At 38.0% G+C, this 27,852-nt stretch overlaps 1 protein-coding gene across 6 annotated transcripts in view; it reads left to right on the plus strand.

The window, feature by feature from the left end:
- Positions 1-27,852, plus strand: part of INVS (inversin) — a 234,741-nt gene that overhangs the window by 6,953 nt on the left and 199,936 nt on the right. For all 6 annotated transcript variants that reach the window (XM_073021805.1, XM_007968584.3, XM_073021807.1 and 3 more), the window contains one exon: positions 20,846-21,012. In XM_073021805.1, the coding sequence (XP_072877906.1) occupies positions 20,846-21,012 (167 nt within the window). The remainder of the gene's footprint in view (positions 1-20,845; positions 21,013-27,852) is intronic.

The following is a 27,852-nucleotide window of genomic DNA, read 5'->3' on the forward strand; positions in this document are numbered from 1 at the left end:
GGCTCTTCCATTCTCAACATGATGCTTCTATTTCTGGGTCAAAGGCAGATATGTTCATTATAGTGATAGCCCAGTCAGCAGGAAGGGGAAAGAGAGAGCACAGGGAAAGCAATTTGTCATTAAGGAGGTAGACTAGACTTAGACCACAAAGCCACACCTAGAACAAAAGAAGCTGGAAAAAAAAAAAAGTCTTGCCCTGGATGGTATCATGCCCAGCTAAAACTCACAGTGCTCAATTTCTTTTTTTTTGTTTTTTAATTATACTTTAAGTTCTAGGGTACATGTGCACATCTGCAGGTTTGTTACATATGTATACATGTGCCATGTTGGTGTGCTGCACCCTTCAACTCGTCAGCACCCATCAACTTGTCATTTACATCAGGTATAACTCCCAATGCCATCCCTCCCCCCTCCCCTCTCCTCACAATAGGCCCCGGTGTGTGATGTTCCCCTTCCTGTGTCCAAGTGATCTCATTGTTCAATTCCCACCTATGAGTGAGAACATGCGGTGTTTGGTTTTCTGTTCTTGAGATAGTTTGTTGAGAATGATGGTTTCCAGCTGCATCCATGTCCCTACAAAGGACATGAACTCATCCTTTTTTATGGCTGCATAGTATTGCATGGTGTATATGTGTCACATTTTCTTAATCCAGTCTGTCACTGATGGACATTTGGGTTGGTTCCAAGTCTTTGCTATTGTGAATAGTGCTGCAATAAACATACATGTGCATGTGTCTTTATAGCAGCATGATTTATAATCCTTTGGGTATATACCCAGTAATGGGATGGCTGGGTCATATGGTATTTCTAGTTCTAGATCCTTAAGGAATCGCCACACTGTTTTCCACAATGGTTGAAATAGTTTACAGTCCCACCAACAGTGTAAAAGTATTCCTATTTCTCTACATCCTCTCCAGCACCTGTTGTTTCCTGACTTTTTAATGATTGCCATTCTAACTGGTGTGAGGTGGTATCTCATTGTGGTTTTGATTTGCATTTCTCTGATGGCCAGCGATGATGAGCATTTTTTCATGTGTCTGTTGGCTGTATGAATGTCTTCTTTTGAGAAGTGTCTGTTCATATCCTTTGCCCACTTTGTGATGGGATTGTTTGTTTTGTTCTTGTAAATTTGTTTGAGTTCTTTGTAGGTTCTGGATATTAGTCCTTTGTCAGATGAGTAGATTGCAAAAATTTTTTCCCACAGTGCTCAATTTCTAAAAAGAAGAATGAAAGAATGAATGGGGGGCAAATATTGCTGTCTGTCACCAAAGCCAAGATTCTTGGGCCACCTGTACCCATTATCCACACTTATTTACCTTAATTCACTCTTTTATTAAAACAAAATATACTTTCTTATTTTGAAGTATAGATATAGAGAAGTGCATACAACTTATATGTACAATTTAACAAATAACCATAAAGCAAACACCCACTTAAACCACCTAGGTTAAGGAACAGCACATTGTCAGTAACCCCAGAAGCCCCTAATGCATCCTTCTCTCCCCACTAGGGTAATAGGCTATCTTGACTTTTATAGTAATCATTACATTGTGGTTTTACCACGTACATATACATCCCTTAAACACTTTAATTTTGCCATTTTTGACTTTTTGCTAAATGTTCCATGTTCACTTGAACTAAAAAAATGTATGTATATTACACTTTTGTCATTTTCCTGCTCAAAACTCTTTCATTGTTCCCATTATACTTGGAATAAAATGTAACAGATTACTTGTATCTCTTTACCTGTCCATCCTCACGTTTTACCCCTCCCTTACAAGAAAAACTTGCCTTCTTTCAGTGTCTCACACCTGCCAAGCCCTTTTTCATCTCAGGGCTTTTGCCTGAAATGCTGTTCTCCCCATTGTCTGTCTGAATAACTCTTAGTCATCCTTGAGGTTTCAGTTTTAAGGTCACTTCTTTAAAAAGGCCCTCGAACCATCCAGTCTCAATGAAATCTGTTCGTTGTATTCCCTCTTGGCCCTCTGTAGTTTTTCTTCATAGAACTTGTTTCAGATTATCACTGTATATTTATGTGTATGACTATTTTAACATCTCTCTCCTCCATAAGCTAGTGGCCTTCATGAAAGTAGACTGGGTCTGTTTAATTCATCACTAAATCCACAAAATCCAGCACAGTACTTGGCACATAGTAAGCACATAAGAAATACATTTGTTGAAGGAATGAATAAATATTATAATCATTCTTTAAGTATCTTTTCTCCCAAGTAGTCTATAATCATCTTGAGGGCCAGGACTAAAAATGAATTAAGTTGAATGAAATTGAATTGAGGAGCAGGTTGAGACTAAATTCCATGAGAAAAAAAAATTTAAATCAGGATGTATCAAGAAAAAGTACCATGTAAAATGAATTATTTATTGCTTTAATTAAAAGTATAACCTTCAAAGAAAAAAAGTGCAGTATGTTATAAATTAAAAACACTTATATTTTTATGGCTCAGTCATACAGATTAATTAATGTGTTATTATTAAAACTTGAAGCCTTGAAAATCCCCAAAGAGAAAATCCTTAAAAACCAAAAAGTAATCATGATGTGAAGCCAGTATATAGCTAATAAACTTATTTATAAATTGTTTTTCTGTTTTCTATCATCTTGTTTGAGGAACTTCTTATTAATTACTGACTGAGGGTGCCACTCCTCATCTTTTAAGAATTGTGCCATTATGTTTTCTGTGCACCTTTGCTCTGGAGTATTTTCCAGCATTTATATATTTGTACAAAAATAACGTTTCATCTTAAATTTCAATGTAATTTTTTTCTATGCCTATGAATGCCAGGTCATAATTTCAGTGTATTTTAAACATCTTTTTATGTATCACATATTTGATGATCTCTAAATATATGCTATTTCTCTTTTCTAAACTAGTGACATAGTACTACAGATGAATTTTTTTTCTTGCATCTTTGTTCACCAACTGCTCAGTGAATTCATTCACTTTAGCATTTTCTGTTTTCCCCTCTCTGTTTCCATGGAGAAGTATGTCAGTGATGTGTTTGACTCCATGGAAACAGATGAGTGTCTCTTTCTACATACACAACTAATTAAATCGAACACTTTCTGTGCTGCCCATTGTCCTGGAGGAGGACTGAAGAGGCCTTCTCTGAATGAAACATCATTTCAGTAGCAATTCTTAGTGTTTAACCTAATACAGTGGATTAATGTTTTACCATAACTCACCGCTTCCTAGATTCAGATGTATTAGGGCTTACTTCTGAGCCTGAAAAGCATAAACACACATAGTAAAATCTTTATATGCTATGGTTATCATTTATAGATATTTAACTTTTTCTCAACACCGAACGCAAATAATTTGAATGAATACTAGAAATGTAATTGAGAATAGAATTTAGTAGATTCATTTTAATACTATCCAATGTCATATTGGTAGAAAAAGGTATAGATTTTAGAGTCAGATAAACCTGAGTTTTAAATTCTGTTATTTATTAGTAGTATTATCTTGGCTAAGGCATTTAATTTTTTTTTTTTTTTTTTTTTGAGAAGGAGTCTCGCTCTGTCGCCCAGGCTGGAGTGCAGTGGCGCCATCTGGGCTCATTGCAACCTCCGCCTCCCAGGTTCACGCCATTCTCCTGCCTCAGCCTCCCGAGTAGCTAGGACTACAGGCGCCCGCCACCTCGCCCGGCTAATTTTTTGTATTTTTAGTAGAAATGAGGTTTCACTGTGTTAGCCAGGATGGTCTCAATCCCCTGATCTCGTGATCTGCCCGCCTCAGCCTCCCAAAGTGCTGGGATTACAGGCGTGAACTACCGCACCCAGCCAGCCATTTAATTTTTAAGCAACAGTTTCCTCATCCATAAACTATAGATTACAATATTTCACTTGTGTGAGAATTAAATGAAATAACGACAGTAAAATATCCAGCATGATACTTGACACATAGTAGACAGTAAATTAATATCCTATTACTGTTATTATTACATCAGCTTGGACTAAAATAATCAAGTTTTTCATAGCTTCAGAAATGTCTCAAGTTGAAAGAGCACTAAATGCAACAAAGATTAATATTGTGGGTTTTTGTGAAAACTAAACAAAATAATTAGTAAATATGCATGGTGTGTAATGATCAATGTTGTCATTGCTACTGATAATATTTGAGGTTGTGTGCAGTGGTATCCTGACCAGGAAGCACCATTCTGATTCTACTACAACTTCTGTTTCGCTGTCCGTGTTCTGAGCAAGCATAATCTCTCTAAATCATTTCTTCTACTTGTTTATTTATTTATTTGTTTATTTTGAGTCGGAGTTTCACTCTTGTTGCCCAGGCTGGACTGCAATGGCACAATCTCGGCTCACCACAACCTCCGCCTCCCTGGTTTAAGCGATTCTCCTGCCTAAGCCTTCCAAGTAGCTGGGATTACAGGCATGTGCCACCACGCCCAGCTAATTTGTTGTAATTTTAGTAGAGATGGAGTTTCTCTATGTTGGTCAGACTGGTCTCAAACTCCCGACCTCAGGTGATCCGCCCACCTCGGCCTCCCAAAGTGCTGGGACTACAGGGGTGAGCCACCTTGCCTGGCCTCCTCTACTTGTTTTTAACATCTTCTGACACAGTATTTAGATATGGAAGTGAGCCTCATAAATGATAGAGTAGAGGTACTATTTCGGGTAACTTCTTCCCTTACCTCAATCGCTACCTTAAATGTTAGGGTCATTTTTTTTTTTTTTTTTTTTTTTTGAGACGGAGTCTCGCTCTCTCACCCAGGCTGGAGTGCAGTGGCCGGATCTCAGCTCACTACAAGCTCCGCCTCCCGGGTTTACGCCATTCTCCGGCCTCAGCCTCCCTAGTAGCTGGGACTACAGGCGCCCGCCACCTCGCCCGGCTAGTTTTTTGTATTTTTTTTTAATAGAGACGGGGTTTCACCGTGTTAGCCAGAATGGTCTCGATCTCCTGACCTCGTGATCCACCCGTCTCGGCCTCCCAAAGTGCTGGGATTACAGGCTTGAGCCACCGCGCCCGGCCTATGTTAGGGTCATTAAATGTTTTTAAAATGCTTGCCTACATGCAAATGTGTTTATAAATATATTTACATGTTCATACATCCATACTAATAATAGTAATAAAATTAGCTAACATTTATAAAGTTATGTTTTATGTGCCAGCCGCTGTATTGTTTGGCAACTCATTAACTTAACAGTGAAGTAATATGAAGAGTTTGGGGTATTCGTATTACCCTCATTTTTAAATAAGGAAATTGAGATGCAGAGAGGTTAAGTAACTTGTCTAAGAAGTAGCAGAACTGAGATTGAAGCCAAGAAGTCTGATTCCAGAGTCCATTCTTTTAACTGCTAAATTATGGGACCTCAATGTATGGGTAGATTTTTTTGTACACAGGTGCACTTTCCTATGTATAAATAGGAATGAGAAAGATAAGAAAGAACCGATTAGGTCTGAACCTTAAATGATTAAATGAATGATTATCTAGATGGGATTTTTCTTAACATTTTTGTGCTGTAGGCCCTTCTGGCAATCTGGTAAGCTTCTGGACTCCTCAGAAAAAAAATATTTTTAAGAGCTGAAATGCAATATAGAGAATTACAATGGAAACCAGTTGTATTGAAATATCAATTGTTTTTAAATTGAGACATAGCAATATTCTGCCATAATTTTTAATGAACATGTTAAATAGCGAGGTGTAGGGGCAAGTCTTACAGCTATGATAATTTTGAAATAGCAGTGAGTGAAAATGATATTTTAAGATACCTGCACAGATTATAAGTTACAGAAATATTTTATAAAATCTCAAGTCCTCTCAAAATACAATATGTCTCATGTTATTATTCTCATTTTGCATGGTAGGACACTGAGACTCAGAAGTTGAGAAATTTAGTTGCACAGTTAATAACTGGCAAAGTTGAGCCTCAAACCAAGTTATTTGATGATGAATCCTATGTTCTTTCCATTGTTCCCATGTTGTCACTCTATAACAATAAGCAAATATTTTTTAATGACAGAAAAATGCTTTCCCAAGATTATAACAGTATCAAATATATAAAGTAAGAAATGGGTGAAATCAGATGAAATAAATATGTCTTGGATGCCATGCAAATATAACATTTTAGAACAAGCAAATAAGATATAAATAGAGACTGTTCTTGTTACTTGTATTGGGCATTGTGTTGCTGTAGCTATTGTGCAGACTAGCACAACTATAACTGCAAGTGACAGTCATTTCCTCTAACTGCTAGAGTTGGCACTCTGGTTTCTGCACATACCAGCCCATTAACCATACGTACTCTTATGCTTCAACAAGCCTTGAAATAACTGAATGCGGTAGAGCAGTGGCTTTCCAGTCGTGCTTCCAGCTCAGCTTTCTGGACTGTGTTGAGACAGAGCACATGCAGAATGCCAGCCCCAGTTGAGCAGGCACCAACTGGTCATGGATTAGAGGCCATCTCCACAGTTGCCAGAATAATTAGCACAACACAGCACAGTAGCCAGCTGCTTTCTATATTAACTGTTCCTGACAGGAATGCAAATTTAAATGCACTGCCATCCAGTCAATATTAGTTTACATTATAAGCTCTATGTTTCTATAACATGTTACAATTACCAAATATTTCCAAACAATACATTCTTTTATTGGATCATCAAACAAGTTACGGTGTAGATTGGACAAGTATTAGCTGAATGTTATAAGTGAGGAAACTAAGGAAGAGAGTAGGGTGGATAGATAAAGGCACAGACCTCGCTCAGTTACTGGTCAGGAAGCCCAGAACATAATGGTACCCTCATTATTCAGAAACTAGCCATGAAGCCACTGTCCCCCTAGAGCTACTCAAGACAGTACCTAAGTGAGGTTGAATGCTGCTTTTTCTAATCATTTAGGGGATATATACTTTCTTTTTTTTTTTTTTTTTGAGACAGAGTCTCACTTTGTCACCCAGGCTGGATTGCAGCAGTGCGATCTCAGCTCACTGAAACCTCTGCCTTCTGGGTTCAAGTGATTCTCCTGCCTCAGCCTCCCGAGTACCTGGGACTACAAGTACATGCCACTATGCTCAGCTAATTTTTGTATTTTAGTAGAGACAGGGTTTTGCCTTGTTGGCCAGACTGGTCTTGAACTCCTGACCTCAGGTGATCCACCCACATCAGCTTCCCAAAGTGCTGGGATTACAGGCATGAACCACCATGCCCAGCCAGGGGATATATACTTTCAATTTCCTCAAATCGACAAATTTTGCCTTATAGGCACAAAATATTGGATCATGGTGACATAACCCAATAACATCTCTTCTGGGAAATACATATACCAGTTACACAGAAACAATGTATGTCAGGGAGCAAAGAGAAGGCTTGAAGTTTCCCTGTGTCTTACATAAGACTTTGGAAGAGGATAGGATTGGCCTAAAGTTCTGTGTCCTAGAAGGTGCGTTACCTATTAACCCCATGATGCTGACTCTGCTTTGGCCCTGAGGAGTCTAATCAGTTAGGACAGGGGTGTTCAGGCTTTTGGCTGCCCTGGGTATTGCAAGAAGAATTGTCTTGGGCTACACATAAAATACACTAACACTAACAATAGCTGATGAGCTAAAAAAAAAAAAAATCGCAAAAAAAAAAAACTCAATGTTTTAAGAAAAATTATGAATTTGTGTTGTGCAGCATTAAAAGCCTTCTCGGGCCACATGTGGGCCACAGGCCACGGGTTGGACAAGCTCAAGTTAGGATTATCCCAGAATGTGAGATGGCCTCCGTTTCTCAGCACTTATTCTTGTGACCATAGTTCCTAATCTTCTCCCTTACTAAAACTTCCAAGGAGGAATGTCTCTCTAGGCAGAAAGTGTAAATAAATTACTGTTATCTTACTAATACTAGCTACTACTATCTCTGCTTAACCTAACAAGATGCCAGTAGAGACTGTCCTTTAATCATGAAAGACAACTAGAGACTAGTCTTATTATGGCGTATTCTCTGTAAGGATCACTTCGACTCCAGAAGGACTCAAACTGATCAAAGGTTTTGTACTTTGTAGTTCTTGTACTACATATTAGTTCTGTTAATGAGTTTCAGTTTAAATTAATCTTTTTCTATAAATACAGTGATAGAATCTTTGGAATCTTCTAGATTAGATATTGGAGGCTCTAGTACAAAGAATGTACTGTTGTACCACACAGAGCCTTGTGCATAAGGGCTTCTGTTATCAGATGTGTTGAATCCAATGCAAAATTTGCCTCCATCTTCAAAAAAGGTTCTGAAAAAGAATACCTGCCTCCTCTAAGAGTTACACATTACCTGAAAACATCTGTAAGGTTCTTTTACATTTCCAGAGCAATGACCTTTCTTGCTTTTTACCAGTATACATGGAAGCATGGATTAGTGAAGTAAATTGCTGAGAAGCTAGGAAGTCTTTCTGGGTCCCAGCGTGTCCAAGATTAAAATATATGTTGAAGTATTTCAAACTAAAAACAGTAGCTTAGTTTCATGCCCAAAACAACCCAGGCATTTATCTGGGTTTTGTTGTTGTTGTTGTTGTTGTTTTTAGTTTTAATTGATACATACTGATTGTATGTGTTTATGGGGGTGGAGTGTGATGTTATAATATATGTATACATTGTGTAATGACCAAATGATGGTATTTAGCATGTGCATTAACTCAGACATTTACCATTTCTCTGTGGTGAGAGCATTCAAAATTCTAGCTATTTTAAAATATGCAATACAGTATTGTTAACTATAGTCACCCTACTGTGCAATAGAACACCAAAATTTATTCCTTATATCTAACTGTACCCATTGACATTTCTAGCATTTATATTTTCCAAAGAAAACATTTTATTTTGTCAACTCACTTCCTCCATTAGCACAGTTCAGGCCAAAATACCTTAGAAGTAACTGGCTTCCCTCTTGTTCAACCCAGATGTAATTACCCTCAGCTAGTAAGAGATGAATACTTGATGATTACCTGTAACAAAAGTAGCAACATTTTTTTCACTTACGGTACATGGCTGGAGCCATGGCATCTTTTGTAGTTATTGTTTTTAACTAAAATTTATTAAGGTATATAATACAGTAAATTTCACCCTCGTTCATATACAGTTATTTAATTTTGACAAATAAATAATCATGTCATCACCATGACCATCAAGATATAGAACAGTTCTATCATGCCCCAAAATTTTAGAACTGTATCCTTTTATAGCCAGTTTCTCCCCACATTCCACATATTCCAGTCCCTGGTAACCACTGGTCTGTTTTCTGTCTCTATAGTTTTAACTTTTCCATAATCCCATGCCAATGTGTCACATGATATATATACCCTTTGAGGCAGATTTCATTCTTTCTTTTTTTTTTTTTTTTTTTTGAGACAGAGTCTCACTTTGTCTCCCAGGCTGGAGTGCAGTGGTACAATCATGGCTCTCTGCAGCCTTAACCTCCCAGGCTCAAGTGATCCTCCCACCTCAGCCTCCTAAGTAGCTGGGACTACAGGCATGTTCCACCACTCCCAGCTAAGAGAGTGTGTGTGTGTGTGTGTGTGTGTGTGCGCGCGCGCACGCGTGTGTGTGTTTTGTAGAGATGGGGTTTCGCCATGTTGCCCAGGCTGGTCTCAAACTCCAGACTTCAAGGGATCCTCCCCACTCAGCCTCCCAAAGTGCTGGGATTATGGGTGTGAGCCCCTGTGCCTGGTGAAGTGGATTTCTTTCACTTGACATAAGGCATTTGAGAGTTTTCCACGTTGTTGAGTGGATCAGTGGTTCATTCCTTTTTATTAGTGAGCTATATTCCATTGTATGGATGTACTGCAGATTATTTTCTCATTTTCCAGTTGAAGGACAATTGGGATGTTTCCAGTGTTTAGCAATTGTGAATAAAGCTGCTGTAAATATTCACATACAAGTTGTTTTTTTTTTTTTTTTTTTTTTTTTTTTTTTTTTTTTTTTTTTTGAGGCGGAGTCTCGCTCTGTCGCCCAGGCTGGAGTGCAGTGGCCGGATCTCAGCTCACTGCAAGCTCCGCCTCCCGGGTTCACGCCATTCTCCTGCCTCAGCCTCCCGAGTAGCTGGGACTACAGGCGCCGCCACCACGCCCGGCTAATTTTTGTATTTTTTAGTAGAGACGGGGTTTCACCGTGTGAGCCAGGATGGTCTCGATCTCCTGACCTCGTGATCCACCTGTCTCGGCCTCCCAAAGTGCTGGGATTACAGGCTTGAGCCACCGTGCCCGGCCTCACATACAAGTTTTTATATGAACTTAACTTTCATGCTTTTATTTCTCCTGAGTAAACACTTAGGTGAAAAGTTATTAGGCCATATTTATTATGCTACAGTTTTAATAGTAGCTATACCATTTTGCATTTCTACCAACAATGGCTGAGAGTTCTATTAATGTAGTTCTACAACTAGGTTCTACATCCTTAACAGCATTTGGTATTGTGAAGTTTGCTTTTGATTGTTTTCATTTTCGCCATTCTAATAGATGTGCAGTGGTATCGCATTATAGGTTAAGTTTACATTTCCCTGTATATTAATGATGTTGAGAGTCTTTTCATATGCTTATTTAGTGAAATGTCTATTAAAACCTTTTGCCCACCTTTTAATTTCTTTTTTTTCTTTTTTTTTTTTTTTTTTTTTTTTTGAGACAGGGTCATACTCTGTCACCCAGGCTAGAATGCAGTGGTGCAATCTGGGCTCCCTGCAACCTCCGCCTCCCAGGGTTCTCATGCCTCAGCCTCCCAAGTAGCTGGGATTACAGGCATGAGTCCAGCCACTGCACCTGGCTAATTTTTGTATTTTTACTAGAGATGGGGTTTTGCCATGTTGCCTAGGCTGGTCTCAAACTCCTAGACTCAAGCAATCCACCCGCCTCTGCCTCCCAAAGTGCTGGGATTACAGGTGTGAGCCACTGCACACAGCCTGAGTGTCATTATCCATCTAATTATTCTATTGTAAGATTTTTTATTTATTCTAGAATAAAAGGCCTTATCAAATATGTGTTTTGCAAATATTTCCTCCCAATATGTGACTTTTTAAAAATTTTTCTTAATTGTGTTTTCAAATACAATTTCTTTATTTGGATGAAATCTAATTTACTAATTTTTATGGATTATTCTTTTGTACCATATCTAAGAAATCTCTGCCTAACACAAAATCATTAAGATTTTCACCTTCAATTGCTTCTAAAAGTTTTATGTAGTTATAGGTTTTATTTATTTTTTATTTTTTTTGACAGGCTTAATTCACTTTATTTTTCTTGTTTAAAACCCTATGTTGTAGCCACAGCTGGAGCCTGGGTCCGGTGCACGGAAACTCTGGTGTGGGTCTTGACGAGGTGGTCAGTGAATTCCTGTTAGGGAGACTTGGTAAATACAGTCCTTCCAGAGATCAGGGGTCAGGTAGCTGTAGGTCTTAGAGATGGCATCAAAGGCAGCCTTGGCGAAGTTGCCCAGGGTGACAGTGCAGCCCCGGGCTGAGATGTAGCAGTCATCGATACCAGCCATCAAGAGCAACTTCTTGGGCATAGGCGCCAAGACGATGCCAGTGCCCCTGGGTGCAGGGATGAGGCGCACCAGCATAGAGTCACAGCGGCCTGTCACCTTGCAAGGGACGGTGTGGGGCTTGCCAATCTTGTTCCCCCAGTAGCCTCTGTGCATGGGGACAATGGAGAGCTTGGCCAGGATGATGCCCTCATGGATGGCAGTGGCCACCTCCTTGGAGCACTTAACACCCAGACCGACGTGGCCATTGTAGACCCCATAGCAACAAACGCCTTGAATCTGGTGCACCGGCCAGCATGGGTCTGCTTCTGCACCGGCATAATCTTCAAAACCTCGTCCTTGAGAGAGGCCCCCAGGAAAAAGTCAGTCATCTCAGATTCATTAATGGCCAGGGAGAAGAGGTAGATTTCCTCCAGGGACTTGATCTTCATGTTCTTGACCAAGCGGCCCAGCTTGGTGAGAGGCACCCACTCCTTATCCTCAGCTTTGCCTCATGAGCTCTGCGGCCTCAGCCCTGGCCCCATCCGTGGCCACGACCCCGGCCCCGGATGCCACTGCCAAAACCTCGGCGGAAGCCACTGCAGTTCCCCTTCCCAGGGCCACCAGGGCCTCCGGGCCCCCCGCCGGCGCTACACTGGCATCATCCATCATTTGGTGTTTTCTCAAAGAAGCAGTTATAGGTTTTAGATTTAAGTTTATGATTCATTTTGAGGTAATTTTTATATATGGTGCTATTATGGACTGAATATTTGTATTCCTCCAAAATTCATGTTTGAAACCCTAACCGCCAATGTGATGATATTAAGAGGTGGGGCCTTTGGGAGATAATTTAAGTCATGAGGGTTCAGCCTTCCTCAATGGAGTTAGCACACTTATAAAAGGAACCCCAGAAAGCTCTCAAGCCTTCTTTTTCATGTGAGGATATCAGAAGTCAGCAGTCTGCAACTCAGAAGAGAGGCCTCACCAGAACTTTATCATGCTGGCATCCTGATCGCAGACTTCTAGCTTCCAGAACTGCTAGGCACAGGTGCATACCTGTGAGATTTTTTTCTTTCTTTCTTTTTTTAGATACGGAGTCTTGCTATGTTGGCCATGCTGGTCTTGAACCCCTGGCCTCACGTGATCCTCATGCCTCAACCTCCCAAAGTGCTGGGCTTACAGGCAGGAGTCACCATGCCCAGCCAATTTTTGTTTTGTTTTGTTTTGTTTTGTTGAGACAGTCTCACTTCATTGCCCAGGCTGGAGTGCAGTGACGATATCTCAGCTCACTGCAACCTCCACCTCCTGGGTTCAAGCGATTCTCTTGCCTCAACCTCCTGAGTAGCTGGGATTACAGGCTCCCGCCACCACGCCTTGCTAATTTTTGTATTTTTAGTAGAGATGGGGTTTCACCATATTGGCCAGACTGGTCTCGAACTCCTGGCCTCAAGTGATCTGCCCACCTCAGCCGCTCAAAGTGCTGGGATTACAGGCATAAGCCACCACACCCAGCCCCAATTTTTGTGTTTTATAAGCCTCCCAGGCTATATGGTACTTTGTTATAGCAGCTTGAACTGACTAACGTACAAAATATAGGTTGAAGGCTTTGGGTTTGTTTTTGTTTTCATATATGAATGCCAAATTTTTCCAGGACCATTTATTATTATTATTATTCACTCTTGTCGCCCAGAATGGAGTGCAATGGCTTGATCTCGGCTCACTGCAACCTCTGCCTCCCAGGTTCAAGCGATTCTCCTGCCTCAGCCTCCTGAGTAGCTGGAATTACAGGTGTCCACCACACCTGGCTAATTTTTGTACTTTTAGTAGAGATGGGGTTTCATCATGTTGGCCAGGCTGGTCTCGACCTCAGGTGATCCACCCACTTTGGCTTCCCAAAGTGCTCGGATTACTGGCATGAGCCACCGTGCCTGGCCTTTCCAGCACCATTTATTTAAAAGATTATCTATTGGTTTGCCTTGCATCTTTGTCAGAGTCAGTTGATCATGTCTGTGTGTGTCTATGTACACACTCTCAAATCTGTTCTATTGGTCTATGAGTCTATTTATTTGCCATTACCACATTCTCTTCATTACTGTGGGTTTACAATATGCCTTGATATCATACAATGTGAGTTCTCCAACCTTGTTCTTTTTTTCAAAAACTTTTTATTCTTCTACTTCTTTTACCTTTCCATGACAATTTTGAAACTGCACATTCATTTCTACAAAGATTGCTCTGGGAAGTTTTTAACAAATTATTCTTAGTAGTACTTTATAGTGGGGATTAACTATGAATTTAATTTTTTAATAAATAAAGTACTATATTAGGTTTTTATTGCTGTATAACAAATTAACACAAACTTAGCTTACACGCAACAAACATTTATTACTTCACAATTTCCGTATGTCAGGAATCTAGACACTGCTCAAGCTGAGGCTTTTGCTCATGGTGTCACAAGACTGCAGTCAAAGCATCAGCCAGGGCTAAGGTCTCATCTGAGATTTAGGATTCTCTCCCCACCGCACATTGGCAGAATTCTTTTTTTTTTTTTTTTTGAGAGGGAGTCTCGCTCTGTCACCCAGGCTGGAGTGCAGTAGTGCGATCTCGGCCTCACTGCAAGCTCCACCTCCCGGGTTCACGCCATTTTCCTGCCTCAGGCTCTCGAGTAGCTGGGACTACAGGCGCCTGCCACCACACCTGGCTAATTTTTTTGTATTTTTAGTAGAGACAGGGTTTCACCATGTTAGCCAGAATGGTCTCGATCTCCTGATCTGGTGATTTGCCTGCCTCGGCCTCCCAAAGTAAGTGCTGGAATCACAGGCATGAGCCACCGCACCTGGCCCAGAATTCACTTTTTTAAAGGTATTTAAATATGTCAACTTTATTGTTTATATGCATATTTATTTGTTACTGAATATTGAAAAAATAACGTGTTAGAATTTCCTTTTAATATAATTCAAATTTTTAAAAACCAGAAAATCTAATTAGTTATGCTCTAGTCAAACTGCTCAATGTTTTCTTTTCATTCTTTCCATACAAGTTACCTTGCTTCAAATTCTAGATGTTGGGATTCATCTCACTGACTTAGGTTCTAAAACATATGGGAGCCCTGTATGATGGCTTATGCCTGTAATCCCAGCACTTTGGGAGGCGGAGGCAGATAGATCACTTGAGCTTAAGAGTTCGAGACCAGCCCGGACAACATGACAAAACCCTGTCTTTGCAAAAAAAAATGCAAAAATTAGCCAATGCAGTGCATATGCCTGTAGTCCTAGCTACTCAGGAGGCTGAGACAGAAGAACTGCTTCAGCCCAGGAGGCACAGGCTGCAATGAGCCGAGATCACAATATTGCACTCCAGCCTGGGCAACAGGAGTGAAACTCTATCTCAAAAAATTAATTAATTAATTGATAAAAATAAAACACGTGAGAATACTTCAGACTTATTGGTGCTGCTTTGGGTTCAAATCAAAAAGTAGAGCTAAAGTATATTCAAAACATTCAAACTTACACAGATTCCTTATAAATTACTGCTATCAAGAAGGAAAAGATACAAGAAGAAGAAGACATCACTCATCATAGGTTATCAAAATTATTGGTATACAGTCTACCCTAGCATAGACTGCTGCATAAAAATGCCAGCAAGAAAGAAAAGTGCAAGAATAAAGTTTATGACTAAATCAGCTCATTGTCATAATTTCCTATTCTAGCATTCTCAGAAGGCTCCCATCTATGATACATGTGGAAACTGCAGCCACATTTGAATGGTTCAATTCTTGATTCATTCTGAACCCTCTTAGGCCCAATATTTGTTAGCTCTCATTTAAGCTGAGAAAAATCTGTTGAGTAACAGGTATCCCAGTTTTACCATCCTTTCTTTCCACACAGATAACAATGTCCTTATTCCTCTTCTCCTGTAAGGCAAACCATCTCTGATGTCCTAGAAGGTCTTGACTTTTCTTTCCTGTTGTTGGGGTGAACCTTCCAGTGGAGGGGAAGGGAATGTTTTTCTTTCCTGTTGTTGGGGTGAACCTTCCAGTGGAGGGAAAGGGAATTTGGTACCTGGGTGGAGAATCAAGTTATCAAGGTTCTTTATTAACGTTTTGGAGCAGAAGTTATGAGAGGCCTCTGAATTATCCTGGGACTCTTTCGTTGGTGAGCATGTGTGAAGACTCTGGGATCAAGGTGCACATTTGTGATGAGTCAATCAATGGTCTAGTCATAGCTCTAAGCTCCTCCTGGATCTTGAGTCCCAGCAGAATGTGTTGCTGAACTCTCAAATTGCTATAAGGTACCCTGGAAAGAACTATGTAGCCCAGAAAGAGCCTGAAAACCTAAACTCCAACAAATAGAGGTGCACGAGTTGACTACGGTTTTTGTATGTGTATACAATTTTAAAATTCATGGCACTTTGCTTCTCCAAGGCCAGCAGGAAAGTGTCTCTGCTGCTTCAAATCTTTCCAGTTTCTACCTCTGACCTCTAGACGCTCTTTTGAAAGGCTCACCTGGTTAGGTCAAAGCAACCCAAACTAATCTCTCTTGATTAACTTGAAGTTAAATGATTAAGAGACAATTACATCTGCAAAATCCCTTCACATTTGCCACATAACAAAACCTAATCATGGGAGTGACATCGTAGTTCTGCCCACACTCAAGAGGAGGGGGCCATACAGGGCATGTATACCAGGGGCTGGAAGTCTTGGATGCCATCTTAGAATTATCCTACCACAAGTACTGTTGAGAGTATCTACATCTTAAACGGATTTTGAAGGAGTATGTCTTCCAAGGAATTTGTCCATTTCACTTAAATTGTGAGTTTATAGCTTATGACATTCTCTTATTTGCCTTTTAATATCTGCGGGCTTTGTAGTGATATCATTCTTGATATTGGGAATTTATGTCTGCTCTGTTTTTAATGATCAGTCTGATTAGAGATTTATTAATTTAATTTTCCAAGAACCAACTTTTAGCTTCATTGATTTTCTCTGTTTTTTTTTCTGATTTTAATGTAATTGCTCTCTGTTCTTATTTTTCTTATGTACTTCCTTCTGCTTGTTTTGGGTTAAATTTGCTCTTCTGTTTTAGTGTTCTAAGGTACAAGCATAGATAATTGATTTGAAACTATTCTTCTCTTCTAATTAAAAGCATTCATTACTATATATTTCCTTCTAAGCTTCCTTCATGTGTGGTTCAAGAACCTTACAACAATATGTTTTTATTAATCATGCTTTTTAATTTCCCTTGAGATTTTCTCTCTAACCTATGGATTATCTTAAATATTTTCTATTTCCTGTTATCATTCTGTTATTGATTTCTAGTTTAATTACATTGTCATCAGATAATACACTTTGTATGACTTTCGTTCTTTAAATCTGTTGGTATTCATTTATGACCCAGTATATTGTATATTTTGGTGAAGGTCCCATGGGTGTTTTGAAAGACTGTATTCCTGGCTGTCATTAGATGAAGTGTTAAATAAATAACAGTTAGATCCTGTTGCTTTATTTCAGTGTTCAGTTCTTCTGTGTCCTTACTGATTTTCATTTTAGTGATTCTAGCAATTACTGAGAGAAGAGTGTTGAAGTTACCAATTATAATTGTGTTTTCAAGTGTTTCTATTCTATCAGTTTTTGCTGCCTGTGTTTTGAAGCTCCATGATTTAGTACATATACATTTAGGAATTTTATGTATTCTTGGTAAATTGACCCTTTTATTGTTATATAATATCTCTATTTGTTTCTGGTAATTGTCTTTTCTCTAAAGTTTACCTTATTAGCTATTAATATACTTAACTCCAGCTTTCATTTCGTTAATATTTGTTTATTACAGTTTTGCTCATTCTTTTACTTTTAACCTCCTATGTTATTGTATTTTAAGTGACTTTTTTTATAAATAGCATATAATTGAGTCTTCTTTTTTATCTCAGCCTTTTTATTGGTGTGTTTACACCATTTACATTTAATGTAATTATGAATGTTAAGATTTAAGATTTCTAATTTATTGTGTTGAATACTGCATGTTCCTTCTATTTTTCATTCCTGTCCTTTCCATTTCTTGAATATTTTTAGTATTCCATTTTAATTTATATATGGTAGAGTTTTTTGTAATGCTTTATTAAGATATAATTCACATACCCTATAATTCAAAATTTAAAGTGTACAACTGAGTGATTTTGTATATTCAGTGTTGGGCAAACATCACCACAAATGATATTAGAACACTTTCATTACCCCACAAAGAAACCCTTCACCCTTTGGCTGTTACTCTTCAAATTTGTGCCCAACCCCCAGTCCTAGGCAACTACTCGTCTACTTTCTGTCTCTGTAGATATGCCAGTGCCAGATATTTCACATAAATATATAATATGTGGTATTTTTTGACTGGCTTCTTTCACTTAGCATGTTTTCAAGGTTCATCTATGTTGAGCATATATTAGACCTTCATTCCTTTTGCTGAATAATATTCCACTGTAGAGATATACAACATTTTGTTTAGCCATTCGTTAGTTGATGAACAACTTATGGATACTTGCATTATTTCCACCTTTTGGCTGTCATGAATAATACTGCAATGGATATTTGTGTACCAGTTTTTGTGTGGACGTATGTCTTCATTTCTCTTGGGTATATACTTGGGAGTGGAATTGCTGGGTCAAATGGTTACTTAATGTTTTGAGGAACTTCCAGAATATTTTCCAAAGTGACTGCACCATTTTAGATTCCCACCAGTAGTATATGAGGGTTTTGATTTCTCCATATTCTCATTAATACTTGTTATTATGTATCTTTTTTATTATAACCATCCTCGTGTATGTGAAGTGGTATCTTATATTGTGGTTTTTGTTCTGTTATCCAGGCTGGGATGTAGTGGCACAATCTCAGCTCACTGCAACCTCCACCTCCTGGGTTCAAGTGATTCTCATGCCTCAGCCTCCCAAGTAGCTGGTATTATAGGCATGTGCCACCACCACACCCAGCTAATTTTTGTGTTTTTAGTAGAGACCGGTTTTTGGCATGTTGGCCAGGCTGGTCTCCAACTCCAGGCCTCAAGTGAACCACCCATGTCGGCCTCTCAAAATGTTGGAATTATAGGCATGAGACACCCTGCTGGGTCTGTATTGTGTTTTTAAATAAATCTCTTTGTATAGTTTGTCTTTGTTGGAGGTTTTTTGTTTACTTGTTTCTAAGTGTGTGTGTGTGTGTGTGTGTGTGTGTGTATGATCTGGTATTAGAATATGTATAGTTATTTTATCACAGTCTGTGTTTTCCACTTCGAGTGCAATATAGAAGCCTTATCACTAATTAGGTCCCTTTACCCTTCTTTTTAATATAGTTATTTTAAAAATCACCTCTGCATAAACTGAGAACCACGTCATACAGCAAGGTTATTTTTGCTTTCAATCATGGAAACATAATTCTAAAAATTAAAGAGGGTAAGCCAGGCATGCATTGTAGCCCCAACTACTCAGGAGGCTGAGGCAGAGAGGATTGCTTGAGCCGAGTCCAGGAGTTCAAGACCAGCCTGGGCAACACAGTGGGACTCTCATTAAAAAAAAAAACAAAGCTAAAGAGGATAAAAACACTGTATTATTTTTCTCAGATATTTACATTCTGCTGCTCTTTTTTCATTCCTAATGTTCTATTTGTTTCATGAGTGTTCATAGTTGATTGTTGGAGCATTTTTATGAGAGTTGTTTTAAAATTCTTGTCACATAATTCTAATATATCTGTGTCATTACAGTGTCAGTGCCTGTTGATTGTCTTTTCTTGTTTACATTAATATTTTCCAAACTTTTGAGTTGTTTCATAATTTGGTATTATATCTTTGACATTTTCTGTATTATGAGACTCTGGATCTTATTTTAGTAAATGGACAATCTGTCAAGGTTTAGAATGAACATTCTCTTTCGAATTTGTGGTTTCATTTTCAAGTTCGTTTTCAGAGATCTTGCAGGGCTCTTCTGGTTTGCCCCACCTCTGGGCTGCTCAGGCCCATTTAGAACCAAGGCAGTAATCTAACTATAGTTCAATTCTCAGAGCTTTTGCTATCTTGATTCTTACCAGTTTCACACATGGGCTGCTCAAAAGTGTCCTGACTTTTTATACCAAAGTGTCCTGACTTTTTATACCAATTTAAAGAGTTACTTCCTCCAACTTTGTCCTCTCTATACTCCTACTCTCCTACTCTCTAGTTGGAAAGGGGTAAAATACTACCTCATTGATATCCTTTGCTTAATTCGGGGCATGGTAATTTGACAGGGCTCCTCCCAACAGTCTCTATAGTGTCCAGTGGGGAAAAGAGGTACAGTTTCTTTTATTGTATGTGTTTTGAGTACAGCGTAGTCAAATGGTTCACTCGGCAGAGTTACCTGCCTGCCAGTCTTTTTACTAGAGAGAGTAGACTTCTCTCGAGACATTTGGCATCTGCATGCTTTGGTGCTTCTGGATTATAGGCTACTCTAGCCTATAATTTACTATAGATTGGAGGCAAAAGCAAACGAGCAAACAAAAAATGCTTCAGGGAACTTACCACAGGTTGTCTCTCAAATTTCAAAGTTCCTAGTCAAGGCTGCCTTCCCTTCTCCGCCTGTCATTTATTTTGCCTTTTGCCCTAGGGATTTTAGTTGTAATTAGTAGGAGGATGAGGATACTGTGTACTTGCTCTAGCTTGTCATCTTGACTAGAAAGGGAAATCAACCGTGACTTTTTTTTTTTTCTCTGAGATGGAGTTTTGCTCTCGTTGTCTAGGCTGGAGTTCAACGGCACGATCTTGGTTCACTACAACCTCCACCTCCTGGGTTTAAGCAATTCTCCTGCCTCAGCCTCCTGAATAGCTGGGATTACAGGCATCTGCCACCACGCCTGGCTAATTTTTGTATTTTTAGTAGAGACAGGGTTTCACCATGTTGGTCAGACTGGTCTCGAACTCCTGACCTCAGGTGATCTGCCCACCTCGGCCTCCCAGAGTGCTGGGATTACAGGTGTGAGCCACCATGCCTGGCCTATGATTCATTTTTGTATCACTCATAAAGCATACCACAATGCCTAGTGTACAGTTGGCATTAATTAAATATTTGTTTCAAAAGACAAGAGTGAGTGAGGGAGGAACATAAGTAGCTCTGTATCTCAAAATGTTCGTTCAGCATAATATGATTGAGTCATCAGTTTAAATTCTAGCCCCACCTGCTTTCAGTGTGAACATAGACTGGTTACTTAACTACTTTGAGCCTCAGTTTCATATAATATGACAATGGTAATATCTACTTCATAGGATAAGTAAAAATAAGATGATATATTTAATGCATTTAGCACAATGCTTGATAATAAACAGCAAATATAGTTCCTACTTATATTAGTAATAACAATTATCAAATATCACTATCTGTTTCTTGTCCTCATAGGAAACTCTGCTCTTAAAGACAAAGAAGATCAATTTGGGAGAACACCACTTATGTATTGCGTGTTGGCTGACAGATTGGATTGTGCAGATGCTCTCCTGAAGGCAGGAGCAGATGTGAATAAAACTGACCATAGCCAGAGAACAGCCCTCCATCTTGCAGCCCAGAAGGTGAGAAGTAAAATTTCTTTGAAGAGTAAATGTTTTGTGTGATGTCTGCTAGTTGATTAGTGGAACTATGCAATGGACAGATAATAAAGTCTCAAGTGCATGACTCATAGATTTTATATATTTTCTCTAAAAGCTGTCGTTAAGCTACAGAGAGTAAAAGCACAGATAACCATCAGCAGCTGCATTCCAGGTTCCTTGAACAGTAGAATTTATTCTATGATCTAAAGTTTATTGGAAAAAAAGTGATCAAATTTATATAGACAATGTGATCAAACTATGTTACCAGTCTGTGTATAGGGAAAAAATAGAGACCAAAAAGAAGTACTCAAAGATATTAATAGTGGTTAGGTTTAAATTTGGGGAACATATGTGGAATTTTTTTCCTTTTCACGGTTTAAAATTTTTTCCTTAATGAGTGTTACTTTTACTGTAAAAAGTCGAAATCCCAGCCTGGGCAACATAGCGAGACCACATCCCTACAAAAAATTTAAAAATTAGCTAGGCATGGTGGCACACACCTGCAGTCCCAGCTACTTGTGGAGCTCAGGTGGGAGGATCACTTGAACCTGGAAGGTTGAGGCTGCAGTGAACTGAGTTCACATCACTGTACTCCATCCTCAATGACAGGGCAAGACCCTGTCTCTAATTAATTTAATTTAATTTAATTTAATTTAATTTAATTTAATTTAATTTAAAAGATTGAAATGTCTCTTGAAATATGTGGCATTAAGAGGCATAAAATAAATTTATTTTCTGAATGTATTTTCAACTTTTAAAAATCTAAAACTATGTTGCCAATATCAATGATTTCACACTTTTAAATGTATTATTAAGAGCTCAGATTTTTAAGATTAAAGCCATCAAACAGATAAAATAGGAAGCTTCTACATTTATTTAAAGACTTATTCACCTAAAAACTGTTTTTCCTCCATAAAATTTTGTTCTATAAAATAGATTTCCAGTCCTGGTATTTTTCTTTTTGTTATTTTAGATTTCTGAATTGTTTGAATAAAAAGCAATTAAAATGAGTTAGATCCAGCAGGAACTGTTAGAGTTATTTTCTATTTAAAAATGTGAATCAGATATAGCTAATTAATTAAGGGGTTAGAAAAATACCTTTCATTAGTTGAATGCATAAAAAGAGGCTGACATTGAGTTATACTACTGAATATGCTAGTTATATGCGCTTCTGAGGTCTGCAGGTTATTTCCAAAGTTACTTCTCTTGAATTTGGTTTTTATTATAGTAATTTTAAAAAAATCTCCCTCATTTTCAATCTCAGTTTTAACTACTGCTCGGATATTTATAACCTTTCATTTGGGCTCGTCAGCTGATGAAATTATTCACTCGAGAAAGGTTAACTCCATTTAACTTGTTATCATAAAAGAGCAAACAGTTCAGATTGGGAATAGCCACAAAATTAAGACTTTGATACCCTTCAGATTTTTCATTATGATTGATTTAGGTGTAAAACTCAGCTTCAAAAATGTGAAGTGAAGGAACCTAGCTTAACAGCAAGCAGATTACATGGAACAAGTGAGGATTTCAGTTGATGATCCAACAGTATAACATCCTGTAGAAGTATTATATGACCAAGATGGTTGAAAGAAGAGCAATGTAAAACCAGACTTGTTAGCTGTAATCTTTTCATCAGATACCATGCATTGTTTTCTTTTGTTTTTTTGTTTCTACTTTGATTTTTTTAATTATGTTTTTCATAGTATCAAAGAATTAATAGAACTATGATTTATATGGCAGTATTTGCATAGTTGATTTCATAACAGATTTCACGTTCTTTCAAGTATCTGATAATTACGCATTTTCTTCCTTTCTCTGTGTTGCTGTTTGTTTTTACATGCTTGCCAAAAGCAGTAATGGATCTGAATTTCCAGCAAAGGATAGTAATAATTCTTTAGTATTCTCCTGTGTCCAATTAAATCTGGGCATTGTGTTCGTTCATTTGTGCTTTATACAAAGCACCAGCATTCAGAAATCAAAGATAGTATGTACTATCTTTGATTAAGGAATAAGATAGTAAATGATCTACAAATAATTTTCAAAGAATAATTGGAGATAATATGTCCCAAGGCTGTAATACTCCTTGCCTCCAAACAGACGCAAGCACAAATTCTCTTTAGAGAAAACATCTTCACCTTAAACTTCCAGGATTTTCCCATATTAAATAAACCAAACATGAACTGACAATGAAAGATCACCAAACACATAAGGGAGCAATCTACTATGAATAAGAGTCAGCAGAAACAACAAACAGATTTAGTCTATGAAAAACATCAGTGATTGGCATCATTAGAGACACAATATAAAATAATCACTGATGGAATGTTTAAAGATATGAAAGAAGAAATCAGCCAATCACAGTGGCTCACACCTGTAATTTCAGCACTTTAGAAAGGCCAGGCAAAAAGGCTGTCTTGAGGCTAGGAGTTTGAGCCCAGCCAGGGCAACATAGAGGGACTCTATTTATTTAAAACAAAAAAATATTAGCTGGGTGTAGTGGTACACACCTGTAGTCCTAGCTCCTTGGGAGGCTGAGGTGGAAGGATTGCTTGAGCCCTGGAGTTTCAGACCAGCCAGGACAACAAAGTGAGACCCCATCTCAAAAAATATCTATTTTATTTAACATTATAATTAAAAGAAGGAATCTGGCAGGGCGTGGTGGCTCACACCTGTAATCCTAGGACCTTAGGGGGTCAAGATGGGTGGATCACTTGAGGGCAGGAGTTTGAGACCAGCCTGGGCAACATGACAAAGCCCTGTCTCTACTAAATACACACACACACACACGCAAATTAGTTGGGCATGGTAGTGAGCACGTGTACTAGCTACTTAGGAGGCTGAGGTGGGAGGATCGCTTGAGCCCAGGAAGTCTGCAGCGGGGAGAGATCACACCACTGCACTTCAGCCTGGGGGACTGGAGTGAGACCCTGCCTCAAAAAAAAAATGTAAATACATTAAAAAAAAATTTAAAAAACAAGGAATCAGAAAAATGAGAAACCAACAAGACAGTTTCATAACTAGGCATCAATTCTGGCCATAATGGCTTATTTTAAACTAACTTGCCTATCAAAAAAAATCTGTAAAAACTGAATAAAATACTGTATACACTGTTTGAAGGCATTGAGAACAATCAGCACAGGCAGGATCTAAGAGACTATAATCATTCAAAGACAAGAAACACATGAAGTGAGCACCACATTCATCCTGGCCTTTTCTTTATGGCATTTTCCAAATTGGAATGCAAAAGAATACAACCCTAACAGGATGCAGCAGTCTTACTGGGCTGAAGAAACTGAGGCAGAGTTTGGAGATAATAGTGGCTATAACTTGAAGGTCAAAATCCTGGAGAGGAGGGAATTGCAGAGAAGGAATGCAAGAATCTGGATACAAATTCCTCGCAAGTTTTTAGCAGATTGCTAAACTGTGCTTGTATACGGTGGTGCTCTAAGAAACCTAGTATTAAACAACAGCTGGGAGACTAGAGAGCTGAGTAGAGATTATTTTAAATTATCCTATATTTTCTTTTATGTTTAAATCTCTTACTATATAACATTGATTTTTGTATAGGGATCCATTCTCACTTTAAAGCATATGGATAACTAATTTTCCCAACACAACCTAGTTCATTAATTTTTGGCCATTTAGCATCTGCTCTGTGTCAGTTCCAGGCTTTTGTACTATGAACTGCCTATGCATTTCTTTTTTTTTTTTTTTTTTTTTTTTAATGAGGGATCCTGAATACTAGGGAGCCTTTTGGGAAATTTGAAAATAAAAGTTACATGATCAGTGTATTTTAGGGGGACTAATATGGCAACTAAAGCTACTTTGGAAGCGAAAGAGTGGAGATCCATAGATTGCTATAATAGTTCAGGCCAATAGAGAGGAGTTGAGTTTAAGAGATATATTATGGAGATAGAAGTGTTCATTCAACAAGCATTTGTTGAATATCTACTATGTAGTCATAATTATACAACTAGAGAGAATATGAAAAAAATGAATCACATATGTTAACTTATAGATAGGTGCTCTCAGTACCCATCCCTATTAAACTTCATTTCCCTTTGCTTAGTGAACCTTCTGATATATTGGATATCAAATATCCTTTCCAAATATTGTCTGTCCCACTCAATTCTGGTATCCATGAATGCAGAAGTGTGCTATTTTTGTCATTATGAACACTCATGTATATGTGTATACATTCATTCATTCAACATGTGTTAAAACTATTATGTAACAGGCATCGTGTTGGGCCTTGGAACACAAAGGTGGACAACATGATTCCTGCTCTTAAGTTGCTTACAAAGATCATGGGTGAAGATATTAAATGATAATTAAAGCTGATTGATCTACCTTGTAATACATAAGTGTTTTATAAAATATCTATACCCATAATATATAGTCATTGTTATTACTGACGTGAGAAGACCAAACATTCTCATACATTATTTATTATGTTTTTAGTATTTGTGTGTGTGTGATAGTGAACTATATTATGTTATCCTTTCTTGGGTTCATTAGTGGGAAAAGCTCATATTTCCAAAGTGTTTTGCTCCCATCTCTATTTGAGCCCCATTACCTTATATTGTAATTATTGCTTATTGGTCTCTTTTCTACTAGGCTGGAGCCCCAGGCAAGTAGCTCTTTTTGTTTGTTTTTGAATCTGTCTGAATCTAGTAGGTTCTGACATGTCTTGGTTGAATGGATTTTATTTTACTTTTATAGAAAGTCATTACTAATACAAATGCGGGACCTTTTGTTTATTGGAAACATTTATCTACTTTATATATATGTGTGTGGAAAAACTTATTGAACTGTGCTGCTTGGCTTAGTTATTTTGGCACATGTTCACTTCTCTGGAAACAAATTACTGTTAGTCCAAGAAACTGAAGAAATGGTTTACCCATGAGAATAAAATTAATCTCAATATACTGAACATCTGCACCTAATTTGTTTTTCATTTAGAACCATCAGTTTAATCCAAGAAAGCAATTGATCATGGCTTTTCTGGGCTTCTCACAAAAGATATCTAATTGTTAGAAATGTTTTGCTCCAGGGAGGCTGCTATTTCTCTGACTTCTACAGATACATTTGTTAATAAGGATAAAAAAACTTTAGAAATATTATTATATGTTAATAGTTATGCATGTTTAATCTTCCAATAGGTTATTCATTTGGCTTCAAGAAGATTAACCCTACCCACTTTGAAAAATTATATCACAGTAAACACAAAAATTAAAGAACCTTCTGGTTGTGGCTGCATTGTCCTTTTTTAAAATTCATAAACAATTCTCAGTTCATCTATGAAAATTGAATGTTAATTTTCAGTTTTCAAGATATGCTATTTCCATATTAATGATTTACAAAAAGGAAAAAGAATACCTCTGAAACTTTTCAGGAACACTTATACCAGGTAACACTATTAGGTTTTCTTATTTTGCACATGCACACACAAACACAACAAACAATCCACACCCCAGTCCCCTTCAACTCTATATTCCCCCTCAGTACATATATAGCTCTACCGTAACTCATCACCACAGTTTATTGGAGATTTTGCTTATCTAGATCTCACCCCCAGTAAAACTATTTGAAGGCAGTGACCATGTCTTATTTGATTTCATAGTTACAGTCCTAGCATAACTTCTGCCACTTAATAAAGACATTAATTTGTTTAGGGAATACATTAATGAATGAATGAATGAATGAGTAAATGTGAATATCAAATAGTTTTAATATGAAGGGCATGGCCTTCAAAACTGTTGAAATTTAAATGAGTAATTATATTTATTCTTTTTCAGTATCTACTCCCCGCCTTTACAATTTTGCAATCAGGAATTTTAAAGATTTTCTGTGAGCTTAATTTCTCCATAAATAATACTCTTGTATGCTTCAATTTCTTCATCTATAAAATGGAATAATACATCCTATCATTCTATGTAAGGATGATGAGTCCTTAGCTATAAAGCATTCTGTTTGTTGGAGAAATTTATTCTCAAGGACTATATTATCAATATTGTTGCTATTAGTCACACTACAATATAGGTGCAAACATCAAATTACTATTTAGAGATCATTAGATGTCAGAGATAGAAAGGCTCTTTGGGATCTTCTTGTCCAGTTTGTCCTTGGATGAGGAAACTGAACTCTACTCCTTTTACATCTCTTCTTTTTATAAATTACTGTACTCACTTTCTCTTTGCCTTTGCGTATGCCTGGATTTTTTTTTTTTTTTTAAATTATCTTAAGCATAGAGATAAGAAAGGAGAACAGGGCCTGGTGCAGTGGCTCACGCCTGTAATCTCAGCACATTGGGAGGATGAGGCAGGGGGATCACCTGAGGTCAGGAATTTGAGACCAGCCTGGCCAACATGGTGAAACCCCATCTCTACTAAAAATACAAAAATTAGCTGGGCGTGATGGCGCACCTGTAATCCCAGCTACTCGGGAGGCTGAGGCAGAAGAATCGCTTGAACCTAGGAGGTGGAAGTTGCAGTGAGCTGATGATATTGCACCACTGCTCTCCAGCCTGGGCAACAGAGTGAGACTCCATCTCAAAAAAATAAAAACAAACAAAAAACAATGGAGAACAGAAAAAACGTTAGGTACCTAATAGCTAGAAGAGATCAAACTGAGCATTTCTTATTTTTGCTTCAGAATTTTTAAACGAAACTATAGATTCACTTGAAAGCTTCCATTTATCTTCCAATACCCTTCTTTCCCTGTCTCCTCAGTCTGCCTTGATTTTGGTGGTTTCAATTCCCATGCATATGTTTCTACCTTTGTGTGTGTGTGTATGTGTACATGTGCACATACACTATTATG

The sequence above is a fragment of the Chlorocebus sabaeus genome, chromosome 12 (genome assembly GCF_047675955.1).
Source record: "Chlorocebus sabaeus isolate Y175 chromosome 12, mChlSab1.0.hap1, whole genome shotgun sequence".
Classification (NCBI taxonomy): domain Eukaryota; kingdom Metazoa; phylum Chordata; class Mammalia; order Primates; family Cercopithecidae; genus Chlorocebus; species Chlorocebus sabaeus.